The 17,965-nt window shown below is 47.0% G+C and overlaps 1 protein-coding gene across 1 annotated transcript in view; it reads right to left on the bottom strand.

Annotated features, from left to right (window-relative positions):
* Nucleotides 1–9,138, bottom strand: part of LMNB2 (lamin B2) — a 36,331-nt gene extending 27,193 nt beyond the window's left edge. The window contains exons 1-2 of the mRNA XM_059869975.1: nt 8,873–9,138; nt 631–767 (exon numbers count right to left, since the gene is read on the bottom strand). Coding sequence (XP_059725958.1) covers nt 631–767; nt 8,873–9,109 — 374 coding nt within the window. The 5' untranslated portion in view covers nt 9,110–9,138. The remainder of the gene's footprint in view (nt 1–630; nt 768–8,872) is intronic.
* Nucleotides 9,139–17,965: the final 8,827 nt, after the last annotated feature.

Genomic DNA, 17,965 nt, shown 5'->3' with positions numbered 1-17,965 from the left:
CTATTGCTAAACAGTATTTGATTACAAATAATCCCCATGGGAATTGAAATAATGGATTCTACTTGGCTTCAGGAACTAGTTTATTATGCCAAAAAAATTTAGTCAGTACAAGGTCTTCTCCCGGCACATTTACATTGTAGCTTCATGTCTTTTCAAGGCAACACTGCTTCTGTATTCCCAAACTGCTCAGGGCCAACCCCTTCCCTTTTCTTCCATTTCTCCCATCACTCATACAGTGAACCAGACAATAAAAATCATTAATGAACCCTCCTTGAATAGATCAATAATTTTAATCTAGATCTCTTTCTCAATCCAGTTTACCAAGCAGCTGCACACACGCGCGTTCACGTAAGGGGAGGCAGGACAGGACAAAGCAGTTACAGCCATTTGCTTGAGTCTCACATCACATGACATTCATCTAATATTTACAAGTACACTTGTGTATATACTGCTGGAATTATGTGCTCTGACCAGTTGTACCAACAAGCTGAAGGATTTTCCCTCTGACAAACCTGTATCTTCTCATGGATATGCTTCCAGGAAGTGTTTTAAGAAGCATCATTAGTATAATTTCCACAGCAAATATTGCCCATTCTAATTGAAAGAAAAAAAATTGAATACCCTCCTCACCTTTTATTGAACTCCTCAAGTTCCGCTCTCAGTTTTCCTATTTCAATTTGTAATCTAGCCCTCTCTTTGGCAGTTTCATCCAGAACTCTTCGAGCATCAGCCAGTTCAGACTCATAGAGACTCTTGATTCCACTCACCTAAGGGGAAAAAAAATTATTTGGGTATGAGAACAACTATCAAAGAACTGAAACATAGGACCAGGTTACACACAAGTTTCTTTGAAAAAGGGTGTATGATTTCTGCCATTTAAGAACATTCTATACTGAACATTTTCAATTAACAAGCAACCCAAAGATTTAGTTTCTATTACCACTGCAACAAAACATACTATGTTTGAAATGTCCAAACCTTCCCAAGAGATAAACTGAACTAGATCAGTGCACCTTACAATCTTAACTTCAATTATTTGCCCTTATTCCCAATACTGCTGCTTTGGGAGATTTTTTTTTAAACACTTGAAGACATTTTGTGGAATACAAGCCCAAGGACCCATTTTGACTCTGCTGTTCTTCCACTACAAAGGGTCTGGAACCACATGAACTACAGAAATGTGAATTGTTCAGAAATGAGCTTCCACACTTGTTCTCTGTCTCAGAGGATAAAGAACTACAGACTTCTTCCTGTCCCAAAACAACCTATCATATAATCAGTAATACAGACTGCATGAGGCACCTTCAAGTCTTCTATACCTTTTTATTTTTTATAAGACAAGATTATTTGAAAGTTATATCAGACAGGCTAAAATGTACAGACCACGCAAGATTGCTACTTTTGCTTCTGTGAAAGGATACCAGAACAACTTTCACAGAATCATAGAATATGCTGAGTTAGACCTGTCAGGAGCATCAAGTCCAACTCCTAGCCCTGCAAAGGGCATCCCAACAATCCTACACTGTGCCCAAGAGTGTTATCCAAATGCTCCTTGAGCTCTGGCAACCTTGGTGGTTGGTGCCCAACCACCTCCTGGGAAAAAACCTTCCAACATCCAACCTAAACCTCCCCTGACTCAGCTCCATGCTGTTTCCTCAAGCTCTCTCATTGTAATGAGAGTGTACAGACTGATATCTGCCTCTCATGAGGAGGTTGAAGACTGCATTGAGGTCTCCCCTCAGTATCCTCCAGACTGAACAAACCCAGTGCCCTCAGCAGCTCCTCCTACAGCTTCCCTTCTAGACCCTTCCCCATCCTTGTGGCCCTTCTTTGGACACTTCTCTACTAGCTTAATGTCTTTTTTATACTGTGGTGCCCAAAACTGCCCCCAGAACTCAAGGTGAGGCTGCCCCAGTGCAGAGCAGACACACACAATCCACTCCCTCATCCAGCTGGCCTGATGCCCCTAAGGACATGATTGGCCATCCTGGCTCCAAGGCACTGCTGACTCAGATCCAACTTGCCATTCACCAGAACCCTCAGGCCCCTTTCTGTAGCCTCTCTTCAGCTTCTCATTCCCCAGTCCATCACACAGCCATGGCTGCCCCATCCTAGGGGCAGCATCTAGCACTTGCCTTTGTTAAGCTTCACATGGTTGGTGATTTCGCATCTCTCTGGAGGGCCCCTCTGCCCTTGCAGGTGTTGACAGCTCCTCCCAATTTAGTACCATTGGCAAACTTTCTTACAATCTCTCTGAGTCCTGCATCCAAGGATCATTGATGAAGATGCTGATGGGCTGACGTTGGAGACCCATGGCACTCCACTTGTGACCAATGTCAGCCTGATGTCCCTCCATCACTGTAACCCATTGTGCCCAACTAATGAGCCAGTTCCTCACCCAGAGTGTGACAGGGTTATCCAGCTGTATGCTGGACATTTAGTCAGGTGGATCCTGTCTCTCTGAAGCAGTTGTGAATCCTGAAAGGCAGTTCCATGGCCAAAGAATCAAAGAATGAGTTGGGATGGAAAAGACCTTAAAGCCCATCTCATTCCACCCCCTGCCATGTGCAGGGTCACCTTCCACTATCCCTGATTGTTCCAAGCCTCAATCTGGTCTGAACACTTCCAGGAATGGGGCAGCCACAGCTTCTCTAAGCAGAGCAAAGGTGCAGAATCCTCCCCTCCCCTGCTGCCCACACTGGGGGCTCAGCCCATCACAGAGGGGGTTTCTAGGCGCTAGTGCCACTGGTCAGAGCAGGTTCAGTCCCTCACCCACCAACACCCCCAAGTCCTTCTTCCCAGAGCAACTCTACACCCAGCCTAAATTAGCACTTGGGGTTTGTTGGTTTGCTGTAGAATCCCAAACAGTTGTGTAATCCAGAGTTGATCTGCAGGATCTGCTTGGCTATCCTCAAGCCCTTCACTCTCCCCACACCACCTGGGCTCTGATGCCACTGACAATCACTGTCTTTCCATTCTTCCCTGGGAATGAAAAATGTGACCCCTTCTCCCCAAATTATAATAACTTTGAAATTATGGGACTTTCAGGCAAAGATATAGGAAAATGGATAACAGTTCTTTAGTAGTATGTTTATGTATACCAAGGCAAACAAACAACAGCAGAAGCAAAAACAAACAAAACCACAGACCCAGCCCCAGACCCAGCCTCAAGCGCAGCCCCAGTCCCAGATCCAGCCCCAGCCCCAAGCGCAGACCCTGTTCCAGCCTCTCTCGGCACTTTCCCCTTTGGTGCAGTTCCGGACACAGCCGGCAGGGGCGCCGGTGGCTCCCAGCTGGGTGGGGCAGGTGCGATGATTCCCCCGCGGCTGCAGGGGGCGCTGTGGCGCCAGCTCGGCCGCCTCTCCCCGCAGCAATGGTGGGTGAGAGAGACAGAAGGGGCTTTCTTTGCAATCCCTCAGTGGGCAGCCGGTCTCAATGCCACTTGGGAAGCTGAATGGCCTGGAGCAGGAACTTCAGAGCAGCAAGCTGGTACAGCAGCAGTAGGCACACCAAGAGTGGCAAAACAAAGTGTAGCAAAAACTCAGGAGCTGTGCCAGGAGAGGCAGGGGTCAGGCAGACCTGGAGTGTTCTTTTAAAGTGTAGCAAAAAGCCAGAAGCAGCTGCAGAAAACAGCAAGGCTGGGCAGTGGCAGCTGGGAGACACCCCCTCAGAGGGGCTCAGGGTTCCAGGTTTTCCCCAGGGGCACCCGAGTAGATGATCCTTTCCGACAATCTTTTCCAGTGAGGCCAGGTGTTGAAAAGGTCACAGTTCAATGGCCACTCTTCTAAGCAAAGGCTCACCCTTGGTAGTAGAAGCAGTGCGGGACAGAACTCCACTAGCAGCAGCCCAACTGTCTCCCTTCCGACCCCAAGAGTGAGTGAGGAGCTGAGCCCAGCCCCTGAGCCCCCAGCCAAAATCTCATAGTGTCTCTGAAATTCTCAAGAGAAAGCCCCCCACTACAGGGACTGCAGCCACCTGCACCCCTTCCCCACATCTTGGCCACATCCTTTGTCTTTCTCAACTACCTATAGCTCCAGTCTCTTAGGCAAAAAAATGGGAGAAAAATTCCATTAAGAGAAAGAAAAGGGAAAAAAAAATCAACAACAAAACAAATAAAATAAAATCCCAAATAAAGCCAAACCAAAAAAACCCCAAACAAAACCCACCCCCCTAACCTCCAATGAGCCATATACTTATGTTTGATACTCTTCATGTCCCTCTTGCCACTAGCACTGGTCCCTTTATTGAAGAGCAGAAGGGATGAAACTCATTTGGCCCTGTGCGCTTCAGCAGTCTCTCTACAATGTCCAGAATACCAGCCCTGGGAAGCAGCAATGAACCTTCCCAGATGACAGGTTAGGCCAGTAAATGGGTCCCTCAACTGTGAAAATGGAAACCCCCATCTGAAGGAAACAGAAAAACCCCAAAATGTTCAGCAGAAAACAAAAGGACATGCTGCAGCCCAATCCACTTCACGTCCATGTGCGCCCAAGTGTAAATCTTCCTGCACAGAGGCCAACCTAGACACCCTTACTGCACTACAAATGTGTTTTCACTTTTTTACCCCCTCTTTTGCTGGCAAAAGAGCCTGCAAGTTTGTAATTGGGCAACACAGAGGACAAGGAAAAAGAAAACGGAGATGCTTCCATAGCAGACTCTGAAAGACAAAGATGCTCTCACCTACCTGTACTGGGAGCATTCAAATCTCACTAGGCAGGGGGTCAAGGGCAGACACACTGACATAGACCCTCCCAAAGCAACCCCTCTTGAGAAAAGCTGCAAGGTGTCACTCAGTGAAGACCTGAAACTCATCAAGAAGGCACTGAACCAACATGCTAGGCAAGAAACATGTTCCAGCCAACCACAAGTGACTCCAGACAAATTTGCTGATGAAACATTAATCTCATAAGAATAGATTAACGTGCAAAACACAAGTGTATTCCCACAACTGTATTCCCAGGTGTGGCTCAGTTCTTATTTAGCCAGTTATAGACTGACAAAGGACTGCCAGCCAGCTATGGTTCAGGTTCACCAAGGATATCAGTCAAGTTCTCAAGAACAATGAAGATGCGTGTTATGTCACCTCCCAGATGACATCTACAGTGCCAAAAAACCATTTAACCCAATATTTTAGAGGATGCAACTTGAGTGACCCAACATCAACAGCAGCATCTAAGCATGTATTTTGCAGGTGACAACTAGGCAACACCAGACCCTCATATCCTGGTCAGGACAGTAGCTCTGGTCACCACATGATGCACACAAAGGGCAATGGTAGCTCCAACACTGGCAGGTAAGAGGAAACCACATGAGATTGCAGCCACCTGCACTCACACCCACAGAGATGGGAAGACACGGGTGAAGCGGGAAGCCCACAGATCCTCCTTTTGTTACAAGGGCAATTGCTGTCAGCAGCTGAGGCTCCCAAGGACCTTATTTTTCTAATTCTCCTTTGAGGGGGTGAGCACAGTCGGGTGTCCTCAGAAGAGCACAGTAATTCCTCCTGTCCCCATCAAAACATCTGTTCCAGAAGGCTACAACCATAAGCACTGCAGAAGAGGGCAGGGTGTCAGTAAAACAGAACTGAGGAGAACTCTAGGACTGTTCTCTTAGCTCTTCCAGCATGTCGCCTCCCAGCCTCACAAATCAGATTACTGCAACAGTGACCCCAACACAGTGAGAACAGCATCAGTCTTCTACTAAGGATGTAGAAAAACAAGGGGATGAGCTCAATTTCTCTTCTTTCACAGGCTAACTTACACAAGGGCAGTGAAGGAGGAAAGCAAACAGAGAAGGAATGAGGACAGTTAGAGGTTCCCTCAGCCACATCTGCAAACTTTTTTTTCGCATTTGTCTGAGAGCTTACATTTATACACTTTTTATTTGCCTAAGTGCCTACTGCATACAAGTAAAGCAGCATTGGACAGGGTTAGGAAAAAGGCTATCATTAATAAAGAACTAAAGATTAATCAACTGCAAAGCTCCTTTTCTCTGCTGTTAAGAGAGGGCAGCCCTTCGTTCATCAAAAAGAACAGGAGTGATATTGTTTTAAGATCATGCTGAGACTGCCACACAAACAGGTGCCTTCTGCAGTCTTGTTCAAATTGGTGATTGAAACAATGAGGAAAAAGAACAAACATCCTGATCAGCTGATGATTAAAGAATCTCTGGCAGAACAATTACTACACTCCTTGCCTGATCTGCTTCAGTAGAACTTTTCTCATCCAGAAGACACTACCCTAAACCAGAACTTTGAGCACAGATCAAAACTGCTTCCATACATGCAGGATTGGGGCAGGGGGTATCAGGAACAGTCACCCATTACTCAGGACATGTCATGTCAGTAAATAACTGTCTCTGCCAGCTCAGGTATCGTCCCTGTGGGACACTTCAGTGACAAGCAAAGAACAAACATCTCCCTCATGATAACCATGGTTCCGTATACTGCTTGCCATAGCTATCCTTAACTTTGAGAAATCCACCTTTGATCATGGACCCCATCATCTGCTCTCTAGGCAGAAGTTTCAGATACTAACCAATAGCCGATTGGTGAGCAGTGCTTCCTGTCTGCTTCCCACAATGTGCACCACCTAAAACAGCGGCAGGTGTCATCTTCTGCCATAACCAAAGAAAAGCCAAAAATAATAGAATATTCAATTAGCTTTTATAAATAGTAAATAAGATAGGACTCAAATTTACACACAGTTGAAGACAACAAACAGGAATTTTCATTTTGAACACTGTGGAAAAAGAAAATAGTCTCCTATAAGCATGCAGAGCTTAGATGCTTATATATATAAAGATTTAATAATGCAGAGAGAACAGTATGCAAATTTCACTGGACTACGTTTACCTGTGCTTCTACACAGAAGTTATAGCTGTTTTGGAGTTTGTTTGGGGTAGGTTGTGGGATTTGGAGGGTTTATTTTTAATTAAAAACTTATTTCACACTAAGCCTAATCATTTTATGAATGCAAATTCCAACAATTAATAATTGTTGGAATTTGATGAATTGTCAGCAGAAAATCCAATTTACTAGGTTGGTCCCAAAAATGAAAGGACAGGATTCTCCCACTCCAGTAAATAGCAAATCTGACAACCACGTGAAGGCTTACTGCTTCCACAGTCCTAAACCAATGTTCACTGCCCAGCATTAAAACAATAAAAACTACAAAGTTTCCTTTTGTGGACATATGTAAAGAATAAATAAACCTTCCTAAAGGGATGAGGAAAATATTTATCAAAGGTGGTCCAGAGACAAGCCAAAGCATCAGTGCAAAAGAGCTTGATAAATCCTGAAGAAATTTGTTATGTCTAAAGATTAAGACCTTTTTGAAGTCTGTATGAAAACACCAGAGGCAGAAAGCTCAAAGTAACCAAAAGGTTCCTATCAATATTCTCAAGTTTACTTTCTGATTACTGCATCAGAATACTTTTCAGTATTGCTCACACAGTACACTGTTACAAACTGTTTTAAACTCATGTTAAAAGTCTAATGAAATTATATCTACGTTGTCTGCTTGTCCTCTTACTCTTGCACATGTGTAGCATCAATAGAATCACATTCTCCCTCTCGCATTTCAAAGGGATACTCCTTCTAGCCTCCAGGGATCTACAGCTTAGAAGTTCCCTAAATTAGATGCGTTTATTTTGTTTATAGCATGATTTCACATGGCAAATTATGTTTCATGCTTAGAAATAGCTAGCGATTATGAAAGCATGGAAGTTACAATATATCATTAAGTGATACAAAGGGACTTAAAAGTATTTCTGGTTTGGGCATACATGCACTGATTCCAGGTACTCCAAACCATCCCCAAATAAGACACTATAACATCTGCTCTACTTAAACTAAATTAAATCAAATCCTCCTCCCAACACCCCGAGCACCATCAAATCAGCATCTCAAGGGGTGAAAAAAGGAAAAAGACCAAAAAAAATTAAAAGCTACACAGTGGCACAGCGATCCATCACATCCCAGAAGTTACAGTCCAGGCTGTTTATTGATAGGCTTTCCACAGCACCTTAACATCATCTCAGTGGTGGGACACCGCACCTTGCTGAGGGGGTTTGGGCTTGCACAGGAAGGGACTGTCCCCAGTGTGTCACTGACTACATCCGTCCGCCACAGGGGAAGGGGAGTACCGCGGACACGACAGACACCACAGAATGGGAAAAGCAAAGCTTAGGAAAAAGAAATCATGCCGTTTTGCTTCCAAAATTCGAGGAAACAAATCAGAGTCGCTTACACGGACTTGATTCCGAGTATTTACCGAGTCCGTAAAAGATTTCTTACGGTCAGAGGCAAAGCCAGTCCAAACCCTTTCAAATCTCCCATCCCACTGCATCAGCGGTCAAGACAGAGGCCGCAGGGGACACCCAACACTTCGGTACCAGAGTACGCGTGTGCTGTGGGCGCGGGGCACTGGAGCGCTCAGACCGCCAGCGGCCAAGGGACCCGCAGCGGCTTTGCGCTGCGGCCCGGGCGGCGCAGGAGCCGCCAGTACCGCCTGCAGCGCCGCGTCCGCCCCGCTCCGCTCCCGCCACCGGCATGGGCTCCTCCCCGTGCCGAAACCCGGCCTCAGACGCCTTCAATGTGTCGCCAGCAGCCGCTCAGCGCGACACCGCGGCCAGAGAGCCTCCGGCCGCCCCGAGGGGCGGCGCGGGTAGGTGCTGGGTCTTCACAGACGCCGGACCCCGCGCGGCGGACGGGCATGGCGCGGCGGCCACACGGAGCCGCCACAGCGCACCCCGCGCCGCGCACGGAACGGGAGAGAGCTGGCCGGGCGAGCCCCTGGCCGCGGACCCGCCCCGGGACGGAGGCGGGGGGCGCCACAGGAGCAGTCGCTGCTGGCCCCAACTCCGGCCGTACCTCCCGGGTGGTGACCTCCTCCTTCTCCGATATCTTCAGCAGCAGACGGTCGTTCTCCAGCTCTAGTGCCCGCACACGGTCAATGTAAACGGCCAGACGGTCATTGAGCTGCCGCAGTTCCTCCTTCTCCTGCAGCCGGGAGATGCGGGTCGGCGACAACGGGGTCCCGCCGGGAGTACCGCGGCTCGGAGTGCCTGACATGGCGCTGGGCTGGCGGGCGGGCGGGCAGCGACTCATTCAATCCCGCCGCACCGGGGGAGGGAGCGCTAAGATGGCGGGCGGGCGGCCCCTTGCGCCGCGGCGCCGCCTGGGACATGCAGTCCCGGCGACAAGATGGCCGCGGGCTGGGATAGAGCCCGCCATTTTGAGCCCGATCGGGGCTCGCGGGTGCGGTTAGCGCTGCGCGTCAAGGACAGAATTGGGCTGGGGCTGGTTCTGAAGCGAAGAAATTTTGGTGGCAACTGCGGAAGGGACTGGAGCGACCAACAGGACTGACCCTCACCCCCTCCTGGCGGAGAAGCAGCCCGGATCCTACGCGGTGCTAAGGCCTGTGGGCTGACGGGTTCCCTGAAAGGGTGTGTTTTCATTGTAGTTCCCTAAAATATCGTCCACAGCCACCTGTGCGCTGTGTGATTTTGCCCTTCTTTGCTGTCGGCTCTGCATAGGCCAGGGTCCAGCACTGTGCTGAAATGAAGAAAACATGGATTGGACATCCCCAAGGTTGGTATTTTTAGGAGTGCCTAACGAGAGATGCTTTTTGGCTCCCTAGTCAAACTTTGTACAAACTAAAATTCAGTGAGGAGTTTTCTGTTTTGAATATTTGGAGTAGTATTTCCCCCCAAAACCTCAAATTCTGTCAATTCTTGCACATTAACTAGTATAAACTAGATTACCGTAGTATAAACTAGATTACCGTTCCCAAAAGCTGTTCCTGGTCTTGTGCCTTTCAGCTGAGGGAGCTGAAGGGAGGGCTGAGAAAAAGGATTAGTTGAAAAAACAGACTGAAATGTCTGTCGTCTGTATGAAGAGCAAAGAGAAAAAGTAGCAAGAGCAGAGGTGGGAGTATAGGTCTGGATACAGAACAGGAAAGACAGCAAGAAAATACAGCATACAATGTGAAAACTTAGGGACCCTGTGTGAGAAAGTAGGTAGTAGTTATTTTGTCTCAAAACAGAACTAAAACGATCTTCACGTGAAATCCTATTATCGAGTACATCTCAAACTGGAAAACCTTGGAATAAACCCAGGAGTTCTGGATGCTCAATATCCATGTGGGCAAATAGCTCTAAGTCTCTCTAGCAATCACTGCACAGATCACAGGTTTTCACTTGAATGCGTTTGCCTCAAAATGTCCATCTGATACAAAACTATTTGTCCTGGCTGTGTGAGACAGCAGAGTGCCTGTCCCACCTGCTCGGGCATCTCCTCTCCCGGGACAGCGCTGAGTGTCCGTCCCTTCACCTCCGCCTCCTACGGAGAGCCAAGGGTGAGAATTTCCACACCCGTCTGAGGAGCGGTGGGTATCAGTGGGTTCCCCGGAGGGTGTTTATGAGTGACAGCTAAAATGGAAGCAAGATCACTCCTCGTGCACTTTCTGAAAGGTACAGCCTCTCTACATGAGAGTAACTGCCGGCAGGGCACTGCCAGTGAGATCTGATGATATGATGAGCGAGTTAGGTGAAATTCAGCTTTCCGCCCGAATCGGGAAAGGAAGCAGAGAGCAGAGACTACAACTCCCAGGGTGCTGTGGTCGCTGCTCGCAGGGAGGTCGGATCCTGCCCCATCCGCCTCCTGCGCTTTGTTCCAGCCAAACTTGGGAGCTCAGTACAGTACAGCGCGTATTTTGAATTTTGGCGCCTGTCTGCAAACTGTAACCGAACTGCTGTTGGACCGGCTCCAGCCCCAGCCCCTTCTCCTGCCCCAGCTCCTGCCCCACGCAGTCCGTGTCGTCTCTAACAGCATTGTCTTCACCCGAGCAAACCAAAAAAAAAAGACTCCTGAGCACCAAGCCGTGCACTTAGAGTGAACTTTTTCTCTCTTTAACATTCAGTTTCCAACACTAGCAAATTTGTGGAAGAGCAGCTATAAACTCTGTGTTAAGACAGGAAAAAATATTTTAAGAATGCTGAAAGCCTCTGTATAAGCATTTTTGGGTTAGCTCACTTCTCTTATTTGATGAGATCATCTGTGCATCTTTCATATTTTAGAAGTTTTTTTAAGCTTTTTGCCTAATTTTGATTGATAATGTAAATGAGATGTAAATCCCCTTTGTTCATGAAGTTGAGAAAATGGCTTAGAAACTTTGTTTCAAGACTTTGTGTGCTTTGGAATTTGTTGGGGTTTATGGTTGGTTTTGGGTTGTGTTGTTTATTTGTTGTTTTGGGTTTTTTTGTTTGGTTTGTGGGTTTGTTTTTTTTTTTGTTGTTGTTGTTGGTTGGGTTTCTTTTTTTGTTTGTTTGGTTGTTTTTTTGGGGGGTTGGGGGTTTTTGTGTGTGTTTTTTGTTTGTTTTGTTCTCTTTTTTCTTTGTTTTTTTTTTTTTTTCCTGTTTGTTTGGTTAAGGTTTTTTTCTCTTCTAGTGTTACTGGTGTTTTAATAGTGTTGCTATCAACTGTATTGCAGTAAAGGTTTTTTTCAAAATAAACTTCCTGAAATATGCATCAATAATCATACCTGATATTTTCTACATTTTTTAGAAAGTCTGTTTCTTTAGCAGTAACCTGGACACTTGCATTATTTCATGCCTGACACCAGTCTCCACTTGTTAACAGAATATGTATGTTCATTTTTCCTATCTCTTCTAAAATGAAGAGAATGGTTTGGGGGTGAGATGGGGAGAGGAAGCATCAAGGAAGAAAGGGAAGTGGAAAAGCTGAGTGCCCGCTCACTAGCTGTGTTTTCCAGGGAGTGCAACACAAGTTTCAGTTGTGGTTTTGGCATCTGTTTAAATACAGGTCCTCTTGGATCCCTCCTATGACAGGAATTTAGTATTGAACCACAATCAATATCGTGACTCATCTCTTAATATTTAGCAATTAGTTTTTCATTAGAGACCTTGACAGCTCTTTGCTACCCAAAACAATTTTACCATAAACCACTTCTGTTTTGAGCAGGTAGAATGGATTTGTTATCCCAAGACAAAATAATTTTGTGTTCGACAAAGGGATGGTATAGGGATGTGTCAGCCTCACCTGGATAGGAAAACAGATTAAAAAAAAAAAAAAAAAGACTATACTGCAGCTCCTTCCTTGCCCACTCTGCCAGGCTTTCCCTTTGTGGAAAGTGGAGCACAGGAGGAAGCTGCTGCAGGTACTGATCCCAACCTGATATAAAGTCAGGAACTTGGAAGAGCCCTGGGTTCAGTATTGAAGCTCTAGCTCAAAGACTCGTGCAACATTTCTGACTATCTGCATAGGATAAAAATAAACTTTTGGGATGTCAGACACAGACAGTAGAGATTGGCTCTATTTAGCCAATCTCTAATCTCTCTGTTTTAGAGATTGGTCTAAAACAGAGCTAATCTCTCTGTTTTAGAGACTGGTCAGGAGTATTTCTTCCACCAGATAAATTAAGGAATTGCTTCTAGTATGTAAAAAAGACCAAGACAAACCTTGTGTACCCTTTGATGCAGGGCACCTTCTCATTCATTGACCAGTTTCCTGTACATTTGGGTGTAACAAATTTTCTGATGCTATCTGGGCTTTCATAATGACTCTGATATTTTCATAAATCTGGAGATACAGGATTTCCAGTGCTATTTCTTAACTGCTTTTGTTTCTCAGCAGTTGCTGCCATGTTCTCCCATTTCTCATTTTACACTCTCTTATTTGTATGTCTTGAATAGGATTATTTCTAGCTTTCCTGTAGTCCCCTAACTCCCCCTCTGCCTCATGTTCTTCATCTTGCTCTAAAAGCCAGACAATGGTTCATTGATTATCTCATATATTGTCATTAATTTCAGGAAGGAGAAAGGATTGAACATATATCACATAACATTTTTCTGTCTGTCCAAATTCAACCTGGCCTTAGCATTAGTGCTCAAAAAATTGCTAGCAATGAGTCCAAATCTGGAAGAAGTACTCATTTCTCACCACAGAGTTCTGCTCCTGAATTTCATCTTTCATTGAATAAAATTGTTTTCAGCAGTGTCAGGACAGAAAGCGCTAAAGCAAGTAGCGAAATGAATGGTATACCATGCATGAGTCATGGATGAAACCTTCCTCATGCACTACGAGGAAGTTTGCTGAGATGTAAAAAAGAGCAAAGAGGAACATGGCACACAATTGTGGGCTTAAAGCCAACAGCAGACTGACTGTCGGACAAGGGCTTTTTTTCAAGACAAGACATTATGCTGTAACGTGTGGTTTTTCTGAATTCAGCATCTACTGTTTGACAGGAGTTTTAAAAAATAATATTATTTTACCACAGCATTTACCTCCTTACTGAGGCAGACTTCAAGCTGTATCTCACTGGGGGAAGTGCCAACCAAGTCTGGACCGAGAAAATTCTGGTCTGTACTTGGAATTGTTCCTTCTTTTGTGGCAGGAAAGTGAGTAATGAAATAAACAAGGCAGGAGATCTTTCTCCATTTCAATGCCTTTATTAAAAGTGATCAGGTCAGGATGGGGGGGTGTACAGGTCCGCGGTTCCCTGGAGCCGCTCCTAGAGTGACTCGGATGAGAAGAAATGTGCAGCTGTGTCCCCTAGGGGGCAGAGCCGGGCATCCCCTCCTCGCGAGGGCAATGGGGGTATTGCTCGGGTTCTGTTTGGCTTGCCGGTTCAGAAGTCCTAGACCCGACTGACTTCTTAGGAGAGGGGTGACCAAGTTTTTCGGCGTCTCAGCCGGCTTCGGACCTGGTCCCTGCTGTCCAAACACCACCCTGTCTTCTCAATTCTGCTTTGGCTCGTCTCTTTTGGGGTATTTTCAGGGATTTGGTGGTGGTCCCATCCCATTGCAGTCTGGGTTTTGAGATAAATTTGCATGTCTCCTGAGATGCAAATTCTCCCTCCCTCCCCACCGTCGGGGGGGGGGGGGGGGCGGGCGGGGGGGAGGGGGAGGTTGTAGACATCCTCTTGGCAGCAAGCAAGGGTGGTACTGAAAAAAAAATTCTCCACAATAGAGGGTTAACGACTCAACTCAACGATACTCAACAGGTGATTACAACATTTAACTAACAAAAGAACTCTTGGCCAGCAATCAGTTCCCAGCTTAACTTTAAACTCTGCAACCCTTTTCTTAAAAAAAATTGGTAACTCTTTTTTTACTCATAACAAGTAAATTCCAACCTTTAGACTTGTTCTGGAACCGCACCCTGTGATCAGAAAGAAATGAGAATTTAATTCAAAAAACACTACACATTTCCCAACATTCAACAGAAAAGGGGCAAAAGAAGATGCTGAAGGGTCAGTGCTCAGGGCTTCCCAGCTTTCCACAATTCCACTTTGTCATTTTTGTACAGACTGATTTGTTTATAATAGCATGTTGCAGGTAAGAGTTTTTATTTGGTTTTCCTTTTCTCTTAGGCAATTCCCCCCACCCCTCCCCTTTTGTTTTTCACTAAGAAACAATAACGATCAGGTACTTAAGAAGGACAAAAGAAATTACCAAGCTCAGGGGAGAGAAGGGCATCTGGCTGCACTTCTCTTATCTGAGAGTTTCTCTCAAAGGGGCAGAGATACTGCGGGAATTGGGCTGGTAAAAGAAAGGGCCCAGGCAGCTGCAAGCTCGCTTGATCTCTAAGCTTTGGAGGTGGGTTGGAGCTGCTGCCTGCGGTGGGAATTCGCTGCCACTGCGGAAGCCAGGCCCGGTCCTGCTTCTTTTGCCGTGGGGTGAGGCTTTTGCTCATGACCGCAGCCACTGAACTGGGACTTTATTAACACCTGGCTCACCTAAAAAAGACCCCTCACCATCAACTGGGGTGCCTCAGGGGAAACCCTGGGATCCCCGAGTCCCCTCCCGCTCCGAGGGAGCCTCTCCCGGCGGTGCTTGGGAGCCGAGCGGCCCCTGCCCAGCCCCGCCGCTTCTCTGCCACTGCTCCGGGTCTTTCACTGCCCTGTAACTCAGCACCCCTGCCTGCCGGGACACCGCGGGCTCCTGCTACAGCCGCGGAGTTTCTGTTACATTTCGTTTGCTACTCCGGAGTCTGCTCGGCCCTGTGGTTCCAGCCACCACTCCGAGGTTCCTGCTGCAGCCCCCATCCAGCCCGCCCGCCATTGCCATGTGGGGAGGCGGCCGAGCTGGCACCACAGCGCCCCCTGCAGCCGCGGGGGAATCATCGCACCTGCCCCGCCCGGCTGGGAGCCACCGGCGCCCCTGCCGGCTGTGCCCGGAACTGCACCAAAGGGGAAAGTGCCAAGAGAGGCTGGAACTTGGGGCTGGGGCTGGATCTGGGACTGGGGCTGTGCTTGGGGCTGGAACTGGGTCTGTATTTTGGGCCGGGACTGGGTCTGTGCTTGGGGCTGGGACTGGGTCTGTGCTTCTGGGACTGGGGCTGTGCTTTGGGCTGGGACTTGGGCTATGCTTGGGTCTTGGAGTGGGGCTGGGACTGGGGCTGTGCTTCTGGGACCTGGGCTGTGCTTCTGGGACTGGGGCTGAGCTTGGAGCAGAGACTGGGTCTGTGGTTCTGGGACTGGGGCTGTGCTGCTGGGACTGGAGCTGTGCTTGGGCTGGCACTGGGACTGGGCTTGGGGCTGGGACTGGGGCTGTTCTTTGGGCTGGGACTAGGTCTGCGCTTGGGGCTGGATCTGGGGCTGTGCTTCTGGGACTGGGGCTGCGCTTTGGGCTGGGACTGGGGCTGTGCTTGGGGCTGAGACTGGGTCTATGCTTTTGTTTGTTGGCGGTGCTGCTGTTGTTTGTTTGCTGAAATACACAGGATCTTTCTCCTTTTTGATGCCTTTATTAAAAGTGATCAGCTCAAGGTTGGGAGGCCCGACAGGGTCGCAGTTGGGTTTGCAGTTGGTGCTCCTTGGAGGAGGAGGAGGCAAATGCAGCTTTGTCCACCAGGGGGCAGAGCTGGGAGTCCATCCTCGCAGGAGCAGGTAGGAGTATACGTCGCTAAATCCCGATTTTGAGTTGGCAGTCCCGGGTCCTGCCTCCAACCAACATCTTAAGTTGTGGTGAGGGGCTAATAAGGTTTTCAGAGTCTCTGCTGTCTCCGGACTTCGCCCCTAATGTCCAGACACTATTTTGATCCCTAAATTCCATATTGGCTCGCCACTTTAGGGGTTTATTAATTGCTTTTGGTGGGGAGGGCGGGGGGCTTGCCCCATTGGATCTCGGCTCTAAACTTATTTTGCATACCAGCTGCTGGTTCCCTCCCCTCCACCGTCTGGGGGGGAATGCCATCCTCCCACCTGGCCCCAAGCAAGGTGATGCTGATACAATAGAGTGAATTCTCAACCATAGATGGCAAACGACCTGATACTTAACAGGCAATTACAACATGCAGCCAACAAAAGCACTCCTCTGTGGCAGAACTGGTTAATTCTACATGTTATTCTACAATCTTTGCAAAAAAATGGGTAACCCTTTTTCTTGTTCATAACATTTGCCATCTATATAGATACCTACCTTAGTATATATACTAGTAAAGAACTCTTATTCATTTTGCCATATTTTTGCCTGAAAGTCCCATACTTTCAAAGTTATAATAATAATTTGGAGTGAAGGGGGTCATATTCTCCATCCCAAGGGAAGTTCCCACCTTCCTTGGCAGGCACCTGTTTTTCAAACTAAGACATAGCACATGCTAAAAAGAGCCCTGTCTGTAACACAGGCTGTTCTTGCAGAACAGCTCATTCACAGTCTTCCCCAGGTGCAGGAGGAGGTGTATGGTGGGATACACCAGCCTTCAGGGTAGCATCACCTACTGTGTCTCACCCCCACTGGCTCCCCAGGATTCAGGAATTCTTCCAAACTTATAGGAAAGCAGACTTCTTGGCAGCTGAATACCATGAAAGCACCTCTGAAAACAGATGGGCTGGCCCGGTAGAAAAATGCAACTGCTTCTTTCCAGATTTTGGCAGCCTTTGGAGCCAGACCATGGGCATGCCTTGTGCAGAACAGCTGCTGTTAAAAGAGATAAAAGTAACATTATTCTAAAATGAAGGAAGGGATTATTCACATCACTTTTAATGAAATATTGGGCCAATAATCTCTAACACTACGAGTTTTGTCTTTCACAACAGAGCTGGATTTTAGTCATTAGACTTCCAGGGATCCAAGTGTCAGAGTAGCCCCAATTCTCAGCAACCTGTGGAGTTCAGGTTCCCTCATTTCACGTGCCAGCCCGTCATCATTTAGCCATTTGGCACTTTGGTGAGAACAGTGAAGGAGGGTGGGGGCTGGCTCTGAATGCAGTTCCTCTGAGTTTAAAAAGCTTGCATTATTAGCCAGGAGCAATCCCAGCTCTGCTCCAAGAATCCCTTAAATCATTGCTATGCCAGTGTGAGCATGCAATGCTCATACCCTTGCATTGTTATTATATAAAGCCTGGGACTCATCTGCTAAAGAAAACAAACCCAGGATTTTTTTCAAGACAGCCATTTGGTGCTTAATTTTCATATCCACAGCCCAAGTGAAGCTGGCTAGGTGCCCACCACCATAGAGTTACTTACATATTTTCCTCCAGCAGTTGCAGTAACCTGTTCTGTTCTTCATGTCTTGCCAGCCTGGCTCAGCCTTTGTCATGGTCTCACTGGAGAGAAATATTTCAGTCTTATGCTATTAAACAAACAAACCAGCTCCCACCGGAGTTCAGTTTTTAGTGTAGAAAAGTCAAAGTAGAAACCTTTGGTTCCTCTTTGAAAGAGAATTATCTCCTTATCCCATCATGCACTGTAACATGCTATATATGTTTGGGAGTGCTGATTACTTAAGCCAGATGTTCTGTCAAAGGTAAAGTTTGCAAAGGAAAACATATGTGAGAAGGAAGAAGACAGGCCTAGAGAGATAACAAGGTATGTGCGTGGGATCAGTCTCCCTTGGATATATTACATGATTAATCAAGGAGATGAAAGGAATGCTTTCTGCAACTCCAAAGTGTCCTCCACCCAAGATCTCAAAGTATTTTACAAAGGATAATTCATTAAGCTTT

This window comes from Haemorhous mexicanus, chromosome 29 (assembly GCF_027477595.1).
Source record: "Haemorhous mexicanus isolate bHaeMex1 chromosome 29, bHaeMex1.pri, whole genome shotgun sequence".
Lineage (NCBI taxonomy): Eukaryota > Metazoa > Chordata > Aves > Passeriformes > Fringillidae > Haemorhous > Haemorhous mexicanus.
The sequence above is the reverse complement of the archived record's forward strand: the minus strand, read 5'-3'. Positions and strand labels throughout refer to the sequence as shown.